The sequence below is a fragment of the Eleutherodactylus coqui genome, chromosome 1 (genome assembly GCF_035609145.1).
Source record: "Eleutherodactylus coqui strain aEleCoq1 chromosome 1, aEleCoq1.hap1, whole genome shotgun sequence".
Classification (NCBI taxonomy): Eukaryota; Metazoa; Chordata; class Amphibia; order Anura; family Eleutherodactylidae; genus Eleutherodactylus; species Eleutherodactylus coqui.
Window position 1 is genome coordinate 298,382,229 of NC_089837.1, and position 20,853 is coordinate 298,403,081.

The 20,853-nt window shown below is 48.7% G+C and overlaps 1 protein-coding gene and 1 non-coding gene across 4 annotated transcripts in view; both read left to right on the top strand.

Annotated features, from left to right (window-relative positions):
- Nucleotides 1–307: 307 nt before the first annotated feature.
- Nucleotides 308–20,853, top strand: part of PABPC4 (poly(A) binding protein cytoplasmic 4) — a 42,739-nt gene continuing 22,193 nt past the window's right edge. Inside the window, exons 1-6 of one of the 3 annotated variants that reach the window (XM_066574362.1) lie at nucleotides 318–1,149; nucleotides 8,579–8,772; nucleotides 8,851–8,966; nucleotides 18,929–19,068; nucleotides 19,318–19,412; nucleotides 19,554–19,691. In XM_066574362.1, the coding sequence (XP_066430459.1) occupies nucleotides 957–1,149; nucleotides 8,579–8,772; nucleotides 8,851–8,966; nucleotides 18,929–19,068; nucleotides 19,318–19,412; nucleotides 19,554–19,691 (876 nt within the window). In that variant the 5' untranslated portion in view covers nucleotides 318–956. Of the gene's footprint in view, nucleotides 1,150–8,578; nucleotides 8,773–8,850; nucleotides 8,967–18,928; nucleotides 19,069–19,317; nucleotides 19,413–19,553; nucleotides 19,692–20,853 lie in introns of those variants that run through there. The other 2 variants (XM_066574353.1, XM_066574372.1) reach the window with 2 other exon arrangements.
- On the top strand, nucleotides 10,900–11,028 carry LOC136594559 (small nucleolar RNA SNORA55). The gene has a single exon (XR_010788591.1). It is a non-coding gene; the product is annotated as a small nucleolar RNA SNORA55 (small nucleolar RNA).

Genomic DNA, 20,853 nt, shown 5'->3' on the forward strand with positions numbered 1-20,853 from the left:
TAATGTTAGGAGGCATGCCCCAGTATGTCACACAACATGTGCACACCAGCCTTTGCACTTCTGCCATGCTTGTGCCCAGGCTATGATGTGCTGCTGCTTAGTGAAGCAGGGACCTCCAATAATGACCCAATAACGTGTTCTGTTAGTACCAGTACACTGCTGCCCATCACCCTAACTGCACTGCTGCCGCCACTATCATTTCGCCAGGGAACGCATGCCCATAGCTATCAGCTTTTCAGACATGCGCAGTACCGATGAGCAGCGCTACAGAATGCGTTCGCATACTTCCCGCCTGGCAGTCCACATCAATGGACCTTACTTTTCGAATAGAAGCGACTTGGAACAGGTTAAAAAGAACTAAGCAGAAAACAACTTTCACGAGTGAAAACAAATCTTCACAGTCGAAGCCCACCACCAGCAATATGGCGCTTGTCTATCTCGTACCTTGCTATACTGTTGGCGAAAACCAGAGGGCGCTGTGACTACAGGACTGAGCCGGCATACCTGCGACCTGGATATAAAAGCCGCGCTTCCAGCTATCGTCGGCCTCTCTCGTACTCGCTGCCGAGTAGGGTACCGGCTACAAGGTGCTTCCCTGAGGGCGACCGGGGCGTAAAGCTCTAAAGACGTATAAATAGGAGGGGCGCCACAAGACACGCACTGCTCGGTACACGGGTCCTAGTAAGACTGTAACCCCCCGGTCTCTCCAGCCGGTCACCTGCTCCTTGCCTATCACGTTGCCTCTAGTAACAGCACCATCCATCTAGCGGCTGTCCATAACCCAGCACCACAGTCACACGTCCCTCCCTGTGAGCCGGCGCTGCCCATGTGAAGCCGTGTACCCCGCCCGCCCGCTGGACAGCGCTGTGCTCCGCGCTACCTGTTGCTCCCTACAAGCGCCTTAGTCCCCGTTACTTCTCCTGTGGAGACTCCGCTGCCTGCAGTCCGCCAGGGTGATGCACACGGCTACCAGCAGTTACCCTATGGCCTCCCTCTATGTGGGGGACCTGCACCCCGACGTGACGGAAGCCATGCTGTACGAGAAGTTCAGTCCCGCCGGGCCCGTGCTGTCCATCCGTGTGTGCCGGGACATGATCACCCGCCGCTCCCTTGGGTACGCCTACGTCAACTTCCAGCAGCCTGCAGACGGTGAGTGAGTGCGGCTCGGTCACACCAGCCGCCTGCGGTGACGCTTACCGACTTGGTTTGGCTTTTGGAGACTGAATTGCATGGTTCTGGTTTATCTCATTGATTTCAGTGGGGTTGGGGGCGGAGGAGAGACTTACTATCTTCTGATGGAACAGAATGGCGCTGAGCGGGGCCATTTAACTCTTATTAAAAGTTTGATCTCCTCTTAGTTTTCGGTAGCGGTTCCCATTGTTGTGATGCTCTTTGGGGCAGGGTCACGGGGCAGTTTTTGCTGCTCTTCTCCAGATACCGTGTTTCCCCGAAAGTAAGACAGTCTTACTTTCTTTATCCCCAAAAGCCCCACTATGTCTTACTTTCGGGGTATGTCTTATATTGGTTTGAAAAAACGTTTCGGCGCGGGACAACCCCTTTAAGATCAGAGGGAGGTGGCAGACGCGGCGACGTATGGAGAGGGGGACGGTGCGGACGTGGGCAGGAGGCGGCGCTCAGCTAGATGAGAGGGAGGCGGCAATACCCCCGTGTTTCCCCGAAAGTAAGACATATGTCTTACTTTCGGGGTACGGCTTACATTGGCCGACCCCCCCCTGAAACCCCCGATACGTCTTACAATCGGGGGTGTCTTACTACCGGGGAAACACGGTATATTAACAATAAATGAAACATTTAAGGCCCCTTGCGCACGGATACCATATGGGGAATGCCACACGGAATCTGTCGCTGCCGGCGACTCTGCTTACCTGTCCTTTCTTCGTCACTGTGGATGTGCCACACAGATTTCCCCGGGACGTCACCTAGCCGATGACGTGAATCCCGCGACACTTCTGCAATTCTCATTGCAGAAGTGCAGCAGGATACACTGCTTCCATTGACTTCAATGGAGCATGCTGCGATTTTTATTTTTTGCACATTGTGTCTGCAAATAAAATCCGCTTGTGTGCGTGGAATCTCCACACACATCTATGGGCAAATTGAGCAGCGGATCGCCCACGCCGGTGACAAGCACGGGATCCGCAGTTCAATTTGCCTCGTGTGCCTAAGGCCTCCTGTCCACGGGCGATATTTCATTGCGTTATCCGCGGTGATAATCCACCCGCAGATAACGATGGAATCACAGCTCAATGTACACGAGCGGAAATCTGCCGTGATTTTTCGCGATAAACCTATCATGATAGGTTTATCATGGAAAATCGTTGTGACTTTAGTGTTCTCCCGCGGTAGAAATCCGCTGTGGTAAAATGGAACGCCCGTGGACAGGTAGCCTAAGGGCGCCTGCACACACAAGCGGAATTTCTGCTGCTGGAAGCCTGCATAGGATTGCGTTAACAAACGCAATCCTATGCAGATGGCCGCGATTTGGCCGCGCGGCAAACAAATTGCGGCATGCTCTATTTCTGTGCGGGGCTCGCAGACCCCTGCACAGAAGTGTCACCCACCCGGCTCCGGTCTGCGCATGCGCCGGCAAGCCGGCACATCAAACAGCCGGAGGCGCGGGTGAGTACGCGCTGGTCCCTGCAGGCACTCGGGTCGGGTCCCGCAGCGAGAATCCTCACCGCCAGATCTGACCCACCTGTCTGCAGGCGGTCTAAGAGTCCCATTCTCACATGCAGTCAGACACTGGTCATCTTTCAGGGCTTGCTGTCATGGGGTTTCTCATGAAAGTAGTTCTGTGAACAAAGGCCTGTTCACATGGCCACTTCCACGTATGTTTCGTTTATGTAAGAAAGGTATGTGAAAAAGCGTAAAAACACACTCGTTCTAGTGCAGCTACACACAAACTGATCGGATTCCACATGCGGGCACCCACAGCGGAATCCTACCCTGTACCTGGCCGGCGTCAATGCGTACCTGTATTTAATCTGCGTACAGATGGTCTGGATGACTCGCCATCGGACATGCACGGTTCAGATTATTTTTTAAGTCCTTGCTTTTCCCACACTAAGCAATGACACGGAATCCAAAACCTTTCGGCAATGTCCATAGCGGAAGAGCTGTGGGTCACACTGCTTCCATTGACTTCGTTGGAAGCAGTCCGCATTGAGTGCGCACAAAAATGGACCATGCTGCAGTTACATTTTTGAATTTTTTTTTCCTGCGAGCGGAAATTGCAATCGCTGTCGACTCATGAGCGGGCATGCAAATGTCCTATTTTTGTGAATGGATGCAGAATGCCGTGGATCGTCCACACGGGTGACTGTCGTGGATTCCGTAATCCAAATTCGACCATGTACAGCCTGCCTTAGGCGTGTATCTACAATTCAAACATTGTATGCATGGGTAAACATTTTGATACGCTTTGATTTGTTTTTATATGAAAAATGATATCTTTTGTAGTTCGCTCTTTTCCTATAAGGCCTCTTTCACAGGGGCTACAAAATCATCGCTACAAAACACATGTATGTGAAGCCCAGGGTTTCCAATGGGTTCTTTCACATGAGATGTTTTGTAGCCTTAGAGAATCCATAGGAAACCATGGGCTTCAGGCTGCATCCGCACAGCCTACAAAACATTGCTCATGTGAAAGAACCCATTGAAAACAGTGGGCTTCACATTGTAGCGAGATTTTGTAGCCCGTGTAAAAGAGGACTAAGCCCTGAGGCCCAAGGACCCCGTAGACTTTTTCATGCGGATTTCTGCAGCAGATGCACTGCGAGTTATCAAATTTATTGCTTGCAGGAGATCACGGATTGCAGGTTTTTTTTCTGTACATGAATGCGCTGTGGTCATCCGTCCGGAAAAAATCCACAACCCACCTCCCAGCCTTTTCCCCACATCCCTAATTGATTTTAACCTTCAAATCCCCAGTGAATCCGTAAGTGTACTTGCGGATGCTCTGTGGATCGTGAGCTCCCATAGAGATGAATGGGGCCTATCTGCACGTGATCTGCGATAAAATGGCGCATGCTGCGATTTATCTGCGCGTGGCATCCGCCAATCAAATTAAAAAACGAATCCGCAGGTGTTAAATGAAGTGTGGACCCCCAATGCTGCCTATGAGCAGCTTGATTTGTGGGTCTTAAGCGCGGATTCTGCAAATCTGCCTGTGGACATTGGGCCTAAGGGCTCCTGTCCACAGGCAATGATTCGCCGGCAAATCACGCTGTCTGAAGCTTTCCATAGCGTTGCGATTCTGCGCTCGCAGCCGGCCTATCTGTCAGGCTGACCGCGGAGATCCTCCAGCCGGCTCCTGCTGCGGAGATTCGCCGCTGGACTTCGCAACACCCGTGGACAGGGGGCCTAAGGCTTTTGATCACAAACATGTACATTTCCAAATGCTTAAAGTTTGCTACAGTCATGCGATTTGCATTGACTGCAATGTTAAAATATATATACACATACACACACCTCATACTTATTTTTTGTGGGACAGGAGTGAGACTATGGAATTCTCTGCCTGAGGATGTGGTGATGTCAAACTCGATAAGAGTTCAAGGGCCCTGGGTTGTTGACCCACTAATTATTCTGCTTGTCAGATTGGAGTCTGGCAAGAATTTTTTTCACTTAAAATGAACGAAATTGGCTTTTATTTAACTTGGGGTTTTATTTTTTGCCTTCCCCTGTATCAACATTGGGATGGAATGTGGATGCACATGTCTGTATTTCAGCCTTAGGACGCGGTCACACGAGCATAGGCGTATTTACGTTCGCACGTCCGCAGCGTATAATCGCCGGAAGGAACGTTTTTCGACGATCATGACCAGAGCTAGAAAGCATATTATCGTTTGTTTCTACTTTTTAAACGATCTTTTCGGCCATCGAATATATGTTGGCACGTATTTCGGACGCGTATGTTCCGTTTTTTGCAGGTTGACGTTTTTACGTGCCGTAAAATCGCCCGTGTGAACGAATACATTGGAAACCAACGCCTCAGATGGTCACGTATATACGATTGGGCGCAAAAACGCGCCGTATACGCACTCGTGTGACCGCGCCCTAAGGCTACCTACACATGGATGAGTGTGTTATTGAGCTGAGTAACGTGGCCTGATATCGCACTTGCCAATGTGCGTTTTCACAGCGATGTTAGGTGTTTTTTATTGCAAGACCGCCTCCTGTCACTTCAGTAAATGAGCGATCCTCCAGCGTGTTGGGGGATGAGCAAGTGTTTCTCATTGTTTCCAATTGAAAACCTTGCATTGCATTCACGTGCATATTCCACACCATGTGACTTGTTTTACTGACCCATTGAGAACAATGGGCTATGCGTTCCAAGGAATGCAAAACAATAGGACATGCAGTGATGTATATGACTCCAATTCACAACGCACAAATCTTCGTGGCTGTGTGAAAGCTGCCTTACACACTGTTGCTACCACGTTTTCCCGAAAATAAGATCTACCCTGATTTTTGGGGAGGGCTTGAAATGTAAGCCTACACTATATGGGGGGGGGGGGAAGCAATACTCGCCTAGCAGGTGCTGTTTGGGTCTCTCTCGCTGGGGTGCGGCGCTCCGGCAGGCTTCTGTGTAGCAGTCGATGCCGACAGAGCACCTCTTGGTAACGGGGCTTGAATACCCCGCCTCCAGCAAGCGATTGCTCTGATTGGTTCATCAAGCGCCGCCACAACCATTCATTGAATGGCTGTGATTGGCTCATTGAGCGCTGGCTGAGCCAGTCAATGAATGGCTGTGATTTAATCTTGGCGCTGGCTCGATGCACCAATCACAGCAATCTCTTGCTGGAGGTGGGGTTCTCAAACCTCACTACCAGCAATAGATCGGTCAGTGCACGGGAAGCCTAGAGGAGCGCCAGAGATCAGCAGCAGGGGTCCTGACAACACCTGCTGGGTGAGTATTGCTTTTTTTTTTTTTTTTTTTTTTTTTAAGCTTCCTTGGCTACTGGCATAACGCATGCCAGCGCTGCTGAAACCGCAGTAAAAGCAGCGTTGAAAAGCGCTGCGTTTCTGCAAACACCTGTGAGGGAGGCCTGAAAGTTGAAGTGTGACTGCATTTCTACATAGCATCCCACCACACCCACAGGGGTCCTAGAAGGATGCACCATGCTGATTCTCTTACTGTCTATTATTGACTCCGCTAATACATTTCCTTTTTCTCACAAGGACCCTCTTCACAATGTTATATTGAAGGGGCATAATACTCCACAGTGATTAGTTTGTAAATACACCCCAGTACAAAGTGAAGTTAGAGTATATTGCTTATAAAGCTTTCATAATAAAATGAATATATTGCTTACCTGTCAAGAGTCATAGACTGAAATCACATGGGCCCAGGATACATCTATGCTAGCCAGTTCCTCTGGCTGCTTGACTATGCGGGGTGAAGCCAGGTGTACCAGCCTCTCCTTCATCTGTACATATGCCAGATGCCCCCAGAGCTGGCTCTGAAGTATTGTGGCCCATGTAGTCCGGGCTCCTTAAAAAAACCAGGATGTCCAACATGATTCTTCACATGTAACTCGGTACTGCTTTATAACTTCAGCTTATGCTGTATGGGATGGTTTAGACAGGGGCGTCTGTAGAAACCTCTTCCCATCAGTTACAGAAAAGTGTGCCTCGCTATGCTTGTCAGTACATTGACAAAGTTATGCTGCAGTATACCACAAAAATGCATACTGAAGGACACCCATTTGACATTGATCCCATTATGGGGATATAGACACATTTGGCATAGATCAGGGGTGCACAACCCCAGTCCTCAAGACCCCCAACAGGTGATGTTTTCTGGATTTCCTCAGTATTGCACAGATGTAACTATTGAGTGCCTTAGGTGGTCTTAGGCCTCATGTCCACGGGAAAAATCAGGCCCGCTACGGATTCTCCATGGAGAATCCGTAGCGGGTCCCTCCTGCCCCGTGGACATGAGGGCTGAAAATAACAATTACTCACCTCTCCGCACGCTCCGGATCTTCCCTTCTTTGCGGCTTGATCTTCTCTCCGTCGCGGACGGATCTTCTTTCTTCGGGCCGGCGGATGTGCCCGGCACGCCGGCTGCGTGCCGCGTGCATGCGCCAGGCACATCCACCAGGCCGAAGAAAGAAGATCCGGCCGCGACGGAGAGAAGATCAAGTCGCGAAGAAGGGAAGATCCGGAGCAGGTGAGTTTAATTCTGGTGCGGGTCCCCTGTGGATCCGGACGGCTTCCATAGCGGGAGCCGTCCCCGCGGGAGACCCGCACTAAAATTGAGCATGTCCAGATTTTTTCCTGAACGCGGGGAAAAACGACATCGCAGGTATTTAACTACCTGCGGGTGTCTAATGCATCCCTAAGGATGGTGGATCCGCGTGTGGGAAAAGCGCTGTGGATTGTAAATGTTAATTTGCCCGTGGACATGAGGCCTTACTGCAGGCTATCCTGTAAACATGAGCTGTTGGGAGGGTCGTGAGGACTGGAGTTGTGCACCTCTGGCATAGATGATGACCATAGACCTACAATATGTGATACTTTAGTCACGGCAGGTCGGTCCCCGGTGCCCATGATGCCAGCAGACAGAGGCTGCATTTCCTGTGATTGTGTGACGTAATGTTGTGAGTCTTCATGCTTTGGGTGGGGTTGCTTTCCTCTTCTCCCTGCAGCAGCCTATATTAGGGTCATCTACATGTGTGTAGTGTTGGGTCTCAGGGTTGTTATCAGCATGTAAATCTGCCTTACTATAAATAACCCCCTCCACATTCCTGCTGCCCGCAGCTCCTTCCCTGACCCCAGTACTCCCACCTACTTCACCGCAGCTAACCCAGGCACAAAGCTCACACTTCTATCTCCGGGGGATTTTACGCTACAGTGTTTCCCGCAGTGTTAGTCAATGACTTCCCAGTAGCAGTAGTGCAGTTGTGAAACCTGCAATATGGTCTAGTTTGGAGGTCTTGCTGATACTTTTCCTTAAAAACATTAATAGGATGAAGTCACCATTCATCAAACAGAACACAAATGTTTCTCCTCTTGCAATCTACTGTATTTAGGTTCAGTCCTGAAGTTGCCATCTCCTTGTGAATTGGCTGGGTTTTTAGGCTAGGTCCACAGAGGGCTGAGTTCCTGTGAGCATTCTGCTGTAGATCGGCTGCGGAACGTCTGCCTCCACACTTTCACCATTTGATGCAGGTTTCATCACAAATCCTGTGCAGAATTCGCCCCCTCATTGAGAAGAGGTGAATTCCGCAGCAGAGGCGGCAATAAAATTGACATCCTGACAAATTGAATTCCGCACCGCATCTCAATTTCCGCACAGGGTTTTGTGGGTTATTTCCGCAGCTTGTGGACGAGATTTTCAAAATCTCATCCACTTTGCTGCTACTGTAAATGTCACTGAATTTCTGTGTGGAGTGTAGTAATAGAAATTTTGTGATAATTCTGCCACATGTGAACCCTGCTTGGGGTTCATTTTAGTGCATAATGATTTGACCTTTGTAATATGATTAGCATATAGACACTGCTGAAATAAGTATGTTTTAATACTTGTCCATGTTGACTCTGCTTGCAGCTGAGCGTGCTCTGGACACCATGAACTTTGATGTAATCAAAGGGAAACCTATTCGGATTATGTGGTCCCAACGCGACCCATCGCTTAGGAAATCCGGGGTGGGCAATGTCTTCATAAAGAATCTCGACAAATCAATTGACAACAAAGCACTTTATGACACTTTTTCTGCATTTGGTAACATTCTTTCCTGTAAGGTAAGTTTAACATCTTGTATAACTTGGCTTTTCTTTTTTTGTTGCCCCCAGACTAAGTCTTTGGTTGTCTCCTTGCAGGTGGTGTGTGATGAGAATGGCTCCAAGGGATATGCTTTTGTGCACTTTGAGACACAAGATGCTGCAGACAGAGCCATAGAGAAGATGAATGGCATGCTGCTCAACGACCGCAAAGTGTGAGCTTTTGTGTGGTGGAATAGCTGTATGCTACTGAGACTGTGTAGTGAAATAAGCATGACAAAAGACTGTACACAACATTTTATACTGTGCCTATTCTGTGCTAGACTACTTGGTGGGATCTTATAAGGGTCCGTGAACACTGACGTGTCTGTTAGAATAGGCTATAATGCATTCAAGTGAGTGGAATTCTGGTATGCAGCATAAAGGATCATGTTAGCAACACTTGTTTCACAGCGCCCCCTTCTGATAAAAGCAAGCTCTGTTCCTATTTCAGCATGACCTCTAATAGTATAGTGTGCTTTTAAAGTTTTAAGAAGCCTAAAGATTAATGTTCACTGTGTGCAGCACATCTGCATGGCTTCTTGATTCCAGAGCTGCTTTGAGAGTTGTAAACAAATATTTGTCATCAAGGGCTCATAGGAAAGGCTGTAGGCTGCCCTGCCTTACTTGTGTTTTCACTACCCACCTCTCTGTATATATTGGTCACTGAATAGAACATGCAGCAGTGTGTTTATTAACCCCTTAATAATCTAGAACATATTTACATCATGGAGGTTTGGGTTTTGGATGGATGAGGATTGGCGTTCGATCCCGCTCCATACAATGCGGGTGTTGGCTGTTTCTTACAGCCGACACCTGCCTGCAACAGCTCAGATCAGCTCTACGGCTGATGGCAGCTGTTAACCCTTTGAATACCACAGTCAATTCTGACAGTGGCATTTAAAGATTATGGTCTGTGCTTAGGGGTCCTGAATGGCCCCCTGCAATGAGATTGTGTGGTGCTGATTGGTTGTCATGGCAGCTGGGATCCTTCTGAAAGCTCCCAGTGCTGTTACTGCAGATTTCCTACTTTGCCTGTGGAAGCAGCGTTACTCTATGCAGTCCTCTGTGTGCTCTCCCACAGAGGAATGGAAGAGCGCGCACAAAGCGGACTGAAAAGTTAAGCCACTCGCTTTTCCGTTTTTTCTCTTTACTGCGGTGTCTTGATTTCAATGGAGCCTCGCAGTCGTGCTCTACTAACGCTGCCGTTTTCGAGTGCTGTGCGGTTTTTTTTTTTTTTTGTTTTTTTTAATTTCCGCATTTAGCATACCTTATCACCTGCTGTCGAAAGTAAAATAGTTTTGCTGACAGCCTGTGTGCAAGTAGCCTTGCGCTGCTGTTCTGGATGGACCTTAGAGGTACACGGTTCAGAACGAGGTACCCAGAAAGTATAAAAGACGACTTCCCCGCTGCCTGATCTTTAAGCCCCATAATTTATGGAGCTCAAAGATCGCGACTGGCTCCCTTTAATTCCAGTTCCAGCAATCTATTGAGGGCGCTGTACAGGAACTACATTCATCTGCAGCAATTATCACATTGTCATGTTTGTGGACGGCTCACAGTGTTAAAGCCCATTTAGACAGGACGAATGTCGGTCAAAAGATGCCTGACGCTAGTCTTAGCAGATACTAGCTCTCGTGCTGCTGCACAGGAGCTAGTATCGCTGGCTCGCAGTGGGGTGGCTAGAGATTTCCCTCCTCGCGCTCCCCGCCCCTCTCTATTGACTTAACATAGCGGCTGTTCAGTACTGAACGGCCGCCATTTACACTGAATGATCGACGATCTGCTCTTCCATTGTTTATGCTGCATAAACGATGGACTATGAGCTGATTGCTCATTGTTCAGTGTAAGGGCTCTGGTCCACGGGCGAATTTTCACTGCGTTCCCCGCGGCGATAATCCGGCCATGGTGAATGCTTACCGTAGTGTTGCTATAAAAAGCGCAGCCCCCTTTCCACAAGCGGAATTGTGAATTGTCCCTGAACCAAAAATTATATTGCAAAGGGTTAATGGTTACATTTAAAAGCCTTTCTTAAGGCTTATCTAAATATATGATCTGGAGGTTTTTTGAAAAACGCTCATAGTTAAAGTGTACATAGGAATTTTTATTGCACTGGAATCGCATCCTGTCACTGCTGTGTTGTACAAGGATAGGCAATGCAGTGCTACATAAACGCAGAGGAAATCCAGACGGAGCATAATATGCATTGTGGTCTGTCTCTACACCTCTTCCACATGCCGACCTATACAGTTAAACTGTTTATTAACAAAATAAAATGTAATAATAAATTTGGTATCCCTGCATCCTTAGAAGTCTGATCTATCAAAGTGACGCATTATCTACCCTGCACTGTGAATGTTGTCCAAATACCCCCACCAGAACTGCACTTTTCTGGTCACCCAGTCTCCAAGAAAAAAATGCAATGGTGATATGTACTCCAAAATGGTACCAGTAGAAGTTACAGGGGATCCCACAAAAAGTTCAGCTCGCACAACTATGTTGACAGAAAAATAAAGTGTGGCTGTCACTAGATGGCAGAATTTTTCCCCCCCCCCCAGAGATGATTAATATTTTTAATAGTAGTACAGAGAAAAATATACAAATCTGCTAATTTCGTTTTTTTTTCCCATTTCAGAACATTTAGAACTTTTTTAAAGTTCCAGTGAATATATAGTACATTCTATAGTACCACTGAAAAATACAAGCTGTCCCGACAAGAATAAGTCCTCAGATAGCTACGTTGATGTATGAATAGAGGGTATGATTTTTCCGGAGGGGGGGGGGGGGGGGACAGAAATGAAGGACATTATGTTCTGCTTTGGTCCGTGGCGTCCCGATGGTCTTCGGCGCTGCGGCAAACTGCAGAGTCCTCCGTCTGCCATCTCAGCTTTTTCTGGTGATTGGGGTTTTGAATACCCTGCCTCCAGTAAAGCTAGCGCTGTGATTGGCTAATCGAGCGCCAGCAGCCAATCACAGCCATTCAGGGGTGTCATTCACTGAGTTGCTGTGATTGGCTCATTGAGCGCTGGCTGTGATTGTCTGCTGGCACTCGATTAGCCAATCACAGTGCTCTCTTTGCTGGAGGCGGAAAATTCAAAGCCTCGTCACCACAAGAAGCTGCGATGGCAGACGGGGAGGACTCTGCAGTTTGCTGCAGCGCTGCCGGAGACAATCAGGATGCCGTTGACCAGTTGCGTATAAGGCCCCATCCCCCTAAAAAAAGACACTGTGCCTCTTTTGGGGCAAAAATTAATATGACAGGGTCTTATTCTCAGGGAAACGCAATATTAGTCAAAGTGGAAATCCTCTGGAATGTGCACTTCGGCTATGAAAGATTAGGCATGACCATTAGAGATGAGCGAACGCACTCGTTAAGGGCCATTTAGCAATCGAGCATCGCTATTTTCGAGTACCTGGCTACTGGGGGGGCAGCGTGGTGGGGGTGGGGGGAGCAGTGGAAAACAGGGGGGAGCTCCCCCCCCCCACTCCCCTCTGCAACCCCCGGCGCCCCCTGAATCTTTTCACCCGAGTAGTCAGGTACTCGAAAATGGCGCTGCTTGATTGCGAAATCGCCCTTAATGAGTACATTCGCTCATCTCTAATGACCATGTATTGTATTAGCGTATGTTCATTTAAGCCCTAGGACATGGCGCCCCCCCATCCCTTATTAAAAAATACTAACTTTTATTTATCCATATCCATCAGCGTTGCTGTACGAGGGCTTGTTTTCTGCAGGACGAGTTGTATTTTTCAATGGTGCTATTTAATGTACTGGCTCTTTTTTTTAAATTCTAAGAGTAAAACGCAAAAACACTGAAATTCCACCATATTTGCACAAACCAACAAAAATTATATAACTTTATTCTATGGGTTAGTACAATTACCACAATGTTAAACTTGTATAGTTTTATAAAAACCTTTTTGCTGTAAGATTATCTTTTTTTTTTCAAAGATATTTATTTTTTAAAAAATTTCTGCGGCCATCTTCTAACCACAATTTCCCCATGACATCATGACAGCATACGCTGGAGGTTGCTCACCTGCTGACCTGAAGGGACAGGAAGAGGCAGAATATAAAAAGCACCTCCCCTCCACCAACACCAGTGTTTTTCCTGTCCCTTCAGGACAGCAGCGGCAGAACTCCAGCAACGCTGTCCCATGCCGGAGGAGGACTTACCGGCGAAGCGGCGGCGTGGATCTTTCGGGCAGCCCCGGCAAACCCAGTGGGAAGGACCCCATCTGGGAGCTTTCCGGGGACTGCGTGGGCCGGGGCCCAAGTACGGGTTGCCGGCACCACTGCGGCCGTCATTTCGGGCGGCGGCCGCCATCTCTGGTGGGCCGGGGTCCAAGTACGGGCTGCCGGCACCACTGCGGCCGTCATTGCGGCGGCGGCCGCCATCTCCGGGTCCAGGGCCGACAGGAGCGCTCCAGGGGGCGTGGCTTCGACAGCGCGGTGACGTCGGACGCTCCGCAAAGGGGGCGTGGCCTGGCGCGGCCGGCGCCAAATTCAAAAATCCGCTGCCCCTGCATCAGCTGGTGGTGTTTCTCCACGCTAAGGAACGATCCTAAGCACAGGAAGCGTTCCTGCAAGGCGCAAGATGTCGACCAGAGAGGACCCAGAGACCCTCCTAACTGTAAGTGGTCCAGTGGACCAACCTACACCTGCACTACATACACTTCCCCACTAACAGAGTTTCCCTTGTCTTACAGGACAGGGATACTCAAAAACCAAGGGAGGCTAGACGCAAGAGTAAAAAATGTCCAGTATGTCTAACCAAACTTGACGACTCCTGCACCAAAACGCTATGCGCTACCTGCTCCGCGAAAATTATGCAGGAGGAAAAAACTTCCCTTATGGCCGAAATTCGGTCAGTCGTCCGAGAAGAAGTGCAGTCCTCCCTCTCGGACCTCCAACCTGGGCCTTCCGGGGTTACACGCAGGTCGGTTCCGGCGGTGTCTGAGTCTGACTCCGACATAGCGGAAAATGTGGATTTTGACGGGGAAGTGACGCAGGAGGACAAGAAATATCTTTTCTCTACCGCGGACATGGATCAACTGCTAAAAGCAGTACGCAGGACCATGCAGGTGGAGGAAGACGTGCAGCAACCCCGCACAGTCCAGGAGGATATGTTCGCGGGGTTACTCCCGCAACAAAAATCTTCATTCCCCGTAAACGCCACACTCAAGCAGCTGATTCTAAATGAGTGGGAGAGCGTGGATCAGGCTCCGCTAATCCCCAGGGAATTTAAAGAACGCCTGTTATTTCCGGGAGATGAAGTGTCCTTTTTGGACGAGATACCTAAAGTCGATACTGCAATTGCCATGGTATCCAGAAAGTCCGGGTTGCCCTTTGAGGATACATCCCACTTAAAGGACCCGTTGGACCATAAGGTGGACACATCCATGCGTAAAGCCTGGTCCACCTCCGGTCTCATCATGAAAGCTAACATCGCGGCCACTTCCGTGGCTCGTTCCATGGCAATCTGGTTGGACCAATTCGCAGCCCTAGTCGACCAAAAAGCCCCTAGGGAGGAGTTCGCAAGCGGCATCCCTCTGCTGCGAATGGCAACAGGGTTCCTGGCAGATGCTTCGATGGAAACAGTCCGCCTCGGAGCCCGCATGGCAGCCCTATCGAACACCGCCAGAAGGGCAGTGTGGGTGAAAGAGTGGTCAGGGGACGCTGCGTCCAAAAATAGGCTATGTACCCTACCGTTCCGGGGCGGGCGTATATTCGGACCAGACCTGGATCGTCTGCTGGAGAAAGCAGCTGACAAGAGTCACGGACTGCCTGCCACCAGACCACCCAAGAGACCCTTCACCCCTCATCCCTCGTCTACGTACGCCGGGAAGGGAAAGACCGGAAGATGGTCTTATCCAAAGGGCGGAAGGGGTAAGACTTTAACTTTTGTCCCTCAGCCCATACTTTCGGGCCCGGTAGGGGGTAGACTGGCTCGCTATTCCAATAGCTGGCGTAGTATTACAACTAATGAGTGGGTACTGCACCTAGTGGCGGAGGGGTACAGGATCGAGCTACTATCCCGCCCCCCGGACAGGTTTATGATAACCCCAACCCAGTCTCCAGGCCTAGAACAGGCTCTGTTGGAGGGCATACGGAACCTACAGGGTCTCGGCGCGATTATCCCAGTCCCTAAGAAGGAACAGGGAAAAGGCTTCTATTCCCCCCTCTTTCTGGTTCCCAAACCAGACGGCTCCCACCGCACCATTATCAATTTAAAACAACTGAATAAATTCATTGAATATAGGAGATTCAAAATGGAAACCATTAGAACTGCAACTCCTTTAATTGCCAGGGATAACGTAATGGCTACAATAGACCTTAAGGATGCCTATTTTCTTATCCCTATTTACGCCAACTCACAAAAATTCCTGAGGTTTGCGCTGAGGGTGGAGGGGGAAATCCGCCACTTCCAGTTCGTCTGCCTACCATTTGGAATCTCCTCGGCTCCGCGAATTTTTTCCAAGGTCGTGATGGAAATGGTGGCCTTCTTACGAAACCAGGGTGTCATGATCATCCCCTACTTAGACGACTTCCTGTTGGTGGCAGATTCCCCATCTACTCTGAGATCACACTTGGAGTCCACATTGCAGTTATTTAAGGAGCTTGGCTGGATTGTTAACGAGTCAAAATCCAACATGGAGCCAGAAACCAGGAAGAAATTCCTGGGTGTCATTCTGGATTCCAGTCTACAAAATTCGTCCCTTCCTCCCCTAAGAAAACATCTTATCATAGAAGAATGTTCCAACCTATATAAAAAACATAGGGTAACGATAAGAGACGCAATGCGGATCCTGGGACTAATGACTTCGTGCATCGGCGTGGTCCCCTGGGCCCAATTCCACAGTCGCGGACTCCAGTCACTAATTCTCCGGAATTGGGACAAGTTGCAGGCTTCGCTTGATCAGACAATCCCTATTTCTGCGGAAGCCAGAGCTTCTCTCCGTTGGTGGGTGTCGTCGGACAACCTGTCTCAGGCATCCGATTGGAATTTGGACCCGGCCGTAATAATCACGACCGATGCCAGCGCCAAAGGGTGGGGGGCCCACTTTGAAGGCGGTTATGTACAGGGGGCCTGGGACGTTCACGAGAAAGCTAGCTCATCGAACTTTAGGGAGCTTAAAGCTGTATGGAAATCCCTGCGTAGCCTGCAAACACGATTAGTGGCGAAACATGTGAGGATCTTCTCAGACAATATGACAACAGTATCACTCATTCGCCACCAGGGTACCACCAGGAATCCTCCACTACAACGACTGGCGGGGCGGATCCTTCAATGGGCGGAAGGCACAACAAAGTCCCTATCGGCCTTTCATATAAGAGGAGCCGAGAACTCAGCCGCGGACTTTTTAAGCAGAAGGAAAGTGGACCCAGGAGAGTGGGAACTCCATCCAGAGGTGTTCAGCCTTCTTGTGGAGAAGTGGGGGGTACCAGAAGTAGACCTCTTTGCGTCAAGCGCAAACACCAAATGCCGGCTTTTCTTTTCCAGAGGCGCAGAGAAACAGGCCCTGGGCACGGACGCTCTCTCTCACCCCTGGGATTGGGACCTAGCGTATGCCTTTCCCCCTCTACCACTAATCCCGCTTCTGCTAAGGAAATTACTGCAGTCAACCCTAACACTAATTTTTGTAGCACCATATTGGCCCAAAAGACCGTGGTTCCCCCTCCTGAGATCCCTGTCAGTGGGAGAGCCCTTCCACCTTCCAACAAGACCGGACCTACTGTCGCAGGGCCCTCTTCTTTACCCGGAAGTTCACAAGTTCAGGCTTACGGCCTGGAGCTTGAGCGGGTAAAGTTCCTAGGAAAGGGTCTTTCCCCTAAGGTTATTTCCACCATTAGCGAGAGCCTTAAACCCTCGACACACAAAATCTACTCCAAAGTCTGGAAAAAATTTTCGGAGTGGTTAGGCCAGGACATCCAGCAGCTGGATCAGCCAGACGTCCGGAAAATCTTAGATTTTCTCCAGGCGGGCCTGGATAAAGGTTTGAGTCCGAATACACTCAAAGTCCAAATTGCGGCCTTGGGGGCATTCTTCGATCTCGCGCTGGCGGAGCACAGGTGGATTAGGAGATTTCTTAGAGGGGCGAGCAGATTACATCCATTCACACGGCCCACGGCACCACCCTGGGATCTAACCATAGTCCTTCAGGCCTTATGCGACCCCCCATTTGAACCGATTACGGATCTATCCATCGCCTGGCTGACATACAAGGTAGCCCTGCTTGTGGCAGTTACGTCAGCCAGACGCGTGGGGGAAATCCAGGCCCTCTCACGAAGGGCCCCATATATGACTATCCACCCGGATAAAATCGTTTTTTCTTTAGACCCATCCTTCCAGCCTAAAGTATTGTCAGATTTCCACAGGGGCCAACCAATAGTTATTCCAGCCTTTTGCCAAAATTTCAAAAATGCAAAAGAACAAAAGCTCCATAATATAGACGTCAAAAGAGCGGTACTAGCGTACCTCGAGGCAACAGAAAGTTTCAGGAAGTCTGACAAACTTTTCGTTCAATTTCAGGGGCAGGCCAAAGGAAAGGCCGCTTCTAAAGATGCGATCGCCAGGTGGCTCAGGAGAGCCATCCAGGAGGCTTACAAGGCCAAGGGCATCCCCCCTCCAGAAGGATTGAAGGCCCACTCAACGAGAGCGGTGGCATCCTCTTGGGCGGAGAGAGCGCACGCATCGATTGAGCAAATCTGTAACGCAGCCACATGGACTTCAGGCCATACTTTCATTAAACATTATAGGCTGGACTTTAAATATAGCCAGGACGCATCCTTCGGTAGGAAGGTGCTCCAAGCCGTAATCCCTCCCTAAAAAGCCCATGCCACTTATTTGGTATTCCTCCAGCGTATGCTGTCATGATGTCATGGGGAAAAGGGGAATTTTTTCTTACCGATAATTCCCTTTCTGGAAGACATCATGACAGCATACGGGCTTTTTTCCCCCCCTTACCAACATGGTTACCCTAGTTTGTCCAACACATGAGGTAATGTGTATGCTTTAACTTTGTTTTCTGAGGTGTGTGATGTCAATAAAAACACACCTTCTGGTTAAGTAACTGGTCACTGTGGTCATTTGGAACGCACTGGTGTTGGTGGAGGGGAGGTGCTTTTTATATTCTGCCTCTTCCTGTCCCTTCAGGTCAGCAGGTGAGCAACCTCCAGCGTATGCTGTCATGATGTCTTCCAGAAAGGGAATTATCGGTAAGAAAAAATTCCCCTTTTTTCTTATTTTTCTGTTGACATAATTGTGTGAGGGCTCGTTCTTTGTGGGTCGTCTTGTAGTTTGCGCTGGTATTTTTGAATACATACGACTATCTCTTTTCATTGCACTTTTTCTTGGAGAAAGGGTGACCGAAAAAAAGCACATTTAGATCATTCTTTTTATTTTTTTCTGACGTTCATTGTGCGGGGTACATAATGCATTACTTTGATAGATCAGACTTTTACGGAAGCAGTGATATCAAATGTGTTTTTGTTTCATTAGATTGTTATAAATATGGCAAGCGTTTTTTTCTTAAACTCTCTTACTTTATGTATAGCTTATTATTTTATAGCCCCCAGAGAAAACATCTTGTGATGCCTTGATCGCTCCTGCAGTATGATATAATGCTACAGCATTACATCATACTGCCATCGGGCAATCGTTCTATCAAGCCACCCTCCCCATGGGCATGGCTCGATAGACATTCTTCCAGGACAGCACTGGGGCTTTACAGTAGGCCCCTGGTTGCCATGACTCCTGCACGGCTCCCTGCAATCACCATGGGGGTGCCGTGCGGGACCCCGGAACATCGACCGGGGGTTTAAATTAAGACAGCAGCACTTAATAAGTTAATGGCTACGATGAGCCGCGCAGGTGTAAGAAACAGCTGGCACCTGCATTGTATGGAGGGAGATTGCTGCGTGATCACCCTTCATATATACCCTGATGCTGCAGGATGTAAATGTACATCTTATAGCATTAAGGGGTTAAAGGAGTTGTGTAGTGCTATATTTTCCCTTCATGGTAAGTGTGTCTGTCAGCTACTTCCCTCTGTCTGTTCACCTAATTGTGCTGCTTTATTTCGAGGTGGGGCTGTCTACATGTCTGAATACAACCGAATTATCTTTGTTATGCAGGTTTGTTGGTCGTTTTAAATGCCGAAGAGAGAGGGAAGCAGAACTTGGAGCCAAAGCCAAGGAATTCACAAACGTTTACATTAAAAACTTTGGGGAAGATATGGATGATGAACGACTGAAGGAGACTTTCAGCAAATACGGTAACCGCGTGAAATCCTGATTCCCGTCAAGTGACCTTGCTTCTTGCTTAGTGTGTGCCGTGGATAACTTCGTGAGCTCCTTGGCTCTGCCCATGCATGTGGGCTTCTGGTTTCGCGCATATGCCGTGGTTAACCTAATGAGATCTGACTCAGCTCCCGCATGTGGGCGCCTGGTATCAAGCGTGTGCCGTGCACCTGCATGCTGTGACCCTGTGACCTCTGTGGTTAACTGGTGTGTCTTGGCTGCAGGGAAGACTCTGAGCGTTAAGGTGATGACCGACCCCAGTGGCAAGTCCAAAGGGTTTGGCTTTGTCAGCTTTGAAAAACATGAAGATGCAAATAAGGTAAGAGCTCCCATGGAGGACCAGGCAGACAAAGAATGTCTGCAGGGGAGAACCAGGTACTCGGGAGCTCTACAGAAATTAATGTTCAAATATGGGGAAAATAGAACTATAATATTCTCTAATAGTCTGATTTTTTAATAGGCCGTAGATGACATGAACGGGAGGGACGTCAATGGAAAAGTGATGTTTGTAGGCAGAGCACAGAAAAAAGTTGAGCGCCAAGCAGAGTTAAAAAGAAGGTTTGAACAGTTAAAGCAAGAGAGGATCAGTCGATATCAGGTACGTGTTTAATTTACTATAGACACAAATGTCAATTAACCTGTGTTTAAAGGGGTTGTCGGGTTACCGGACAACATCCCTTTAATAGGGCTACCTATAGTAAAATAATAAACTGAGCAGTACTTACGTTATTGTGAAAGCGGACGTTGCAGGAATTCGGTTGACTGCTGCAGCATCACTGCTCCCTCTCCTTGCATTGGTGCTCACATCCTGAGCACCATGATGCTAGGAGTTCGGGAAGGAACACTCAAGCCTCTGACTGCAGCAGTCGCCTGATTTCCTGTGTCGTCAGCTGTCGCAGCAGCAAAAAAACCCCAAACTTATAGGGCTGCAGCACTGGATCCTGCTGGCGTCAGAAAGGTTAAGTATTGCTCAGTATATTTTTCTACGGGTAGACCTATTAAAGGAATGTTGTCTAGTAACTGGACAACCCCTTTAAGGTGGATCTGTTGCTGTAAAATGAAGCCCTTGCAGCACTCTAGCAAAAATAGAACATCACTTCAACAACCCTCCAGTGATTGTCTATCACAATATGGATGTTTCCTATGTATATTGTAGTCGCTGTGCAGCCTCCTGTATTTATCAGACACCATCTTGATTTTTAGATTTTCCCCTCTGGGTCCTTTTACATAGAACTGTTGGGTGCTTAAAGGAAACCTGTCATTATATTAAAGCCCCAGAAGCTACTTTATGGGGCTCAAAGGTCAGAGAATGTAGAGTCCATTGAGCAGTGTCTGATACTCACTGAGTGCCCCTTTCCAGCACACTGTCCCCCACAAAGTTGCTGTGTGACTTTTACTCCAGCTGTGTGTGCTTTCATTCATCTCTCTGGCAGAGCATGTGCACAGAGCAAGCTAAGAAGTTACTGTATGTGCGGCAGATTCGCAGGGAGGCTAAAACTTACCAGGTGCCCCGTTTAAGTGCGAAGACTGGTCCCTGGATTCCCCGTTTGCTGACCTTTGAAACCCTATAATGTAGTTTAAAGGTCAAGAAAGGTTCCCTTTAAGCACCCAACAGTTGTCCCAGCAAGTATTGCTCTCATGCTTACACATGAGTGATGATCACTCAGTAAATGAAGGTGGAGCGGGTTTGAGATTGCTTCTGGATGTCCACCTCCATTCGCATTAAATAAGCAGTCGTTCGTAGATGAACGACTCTGCTT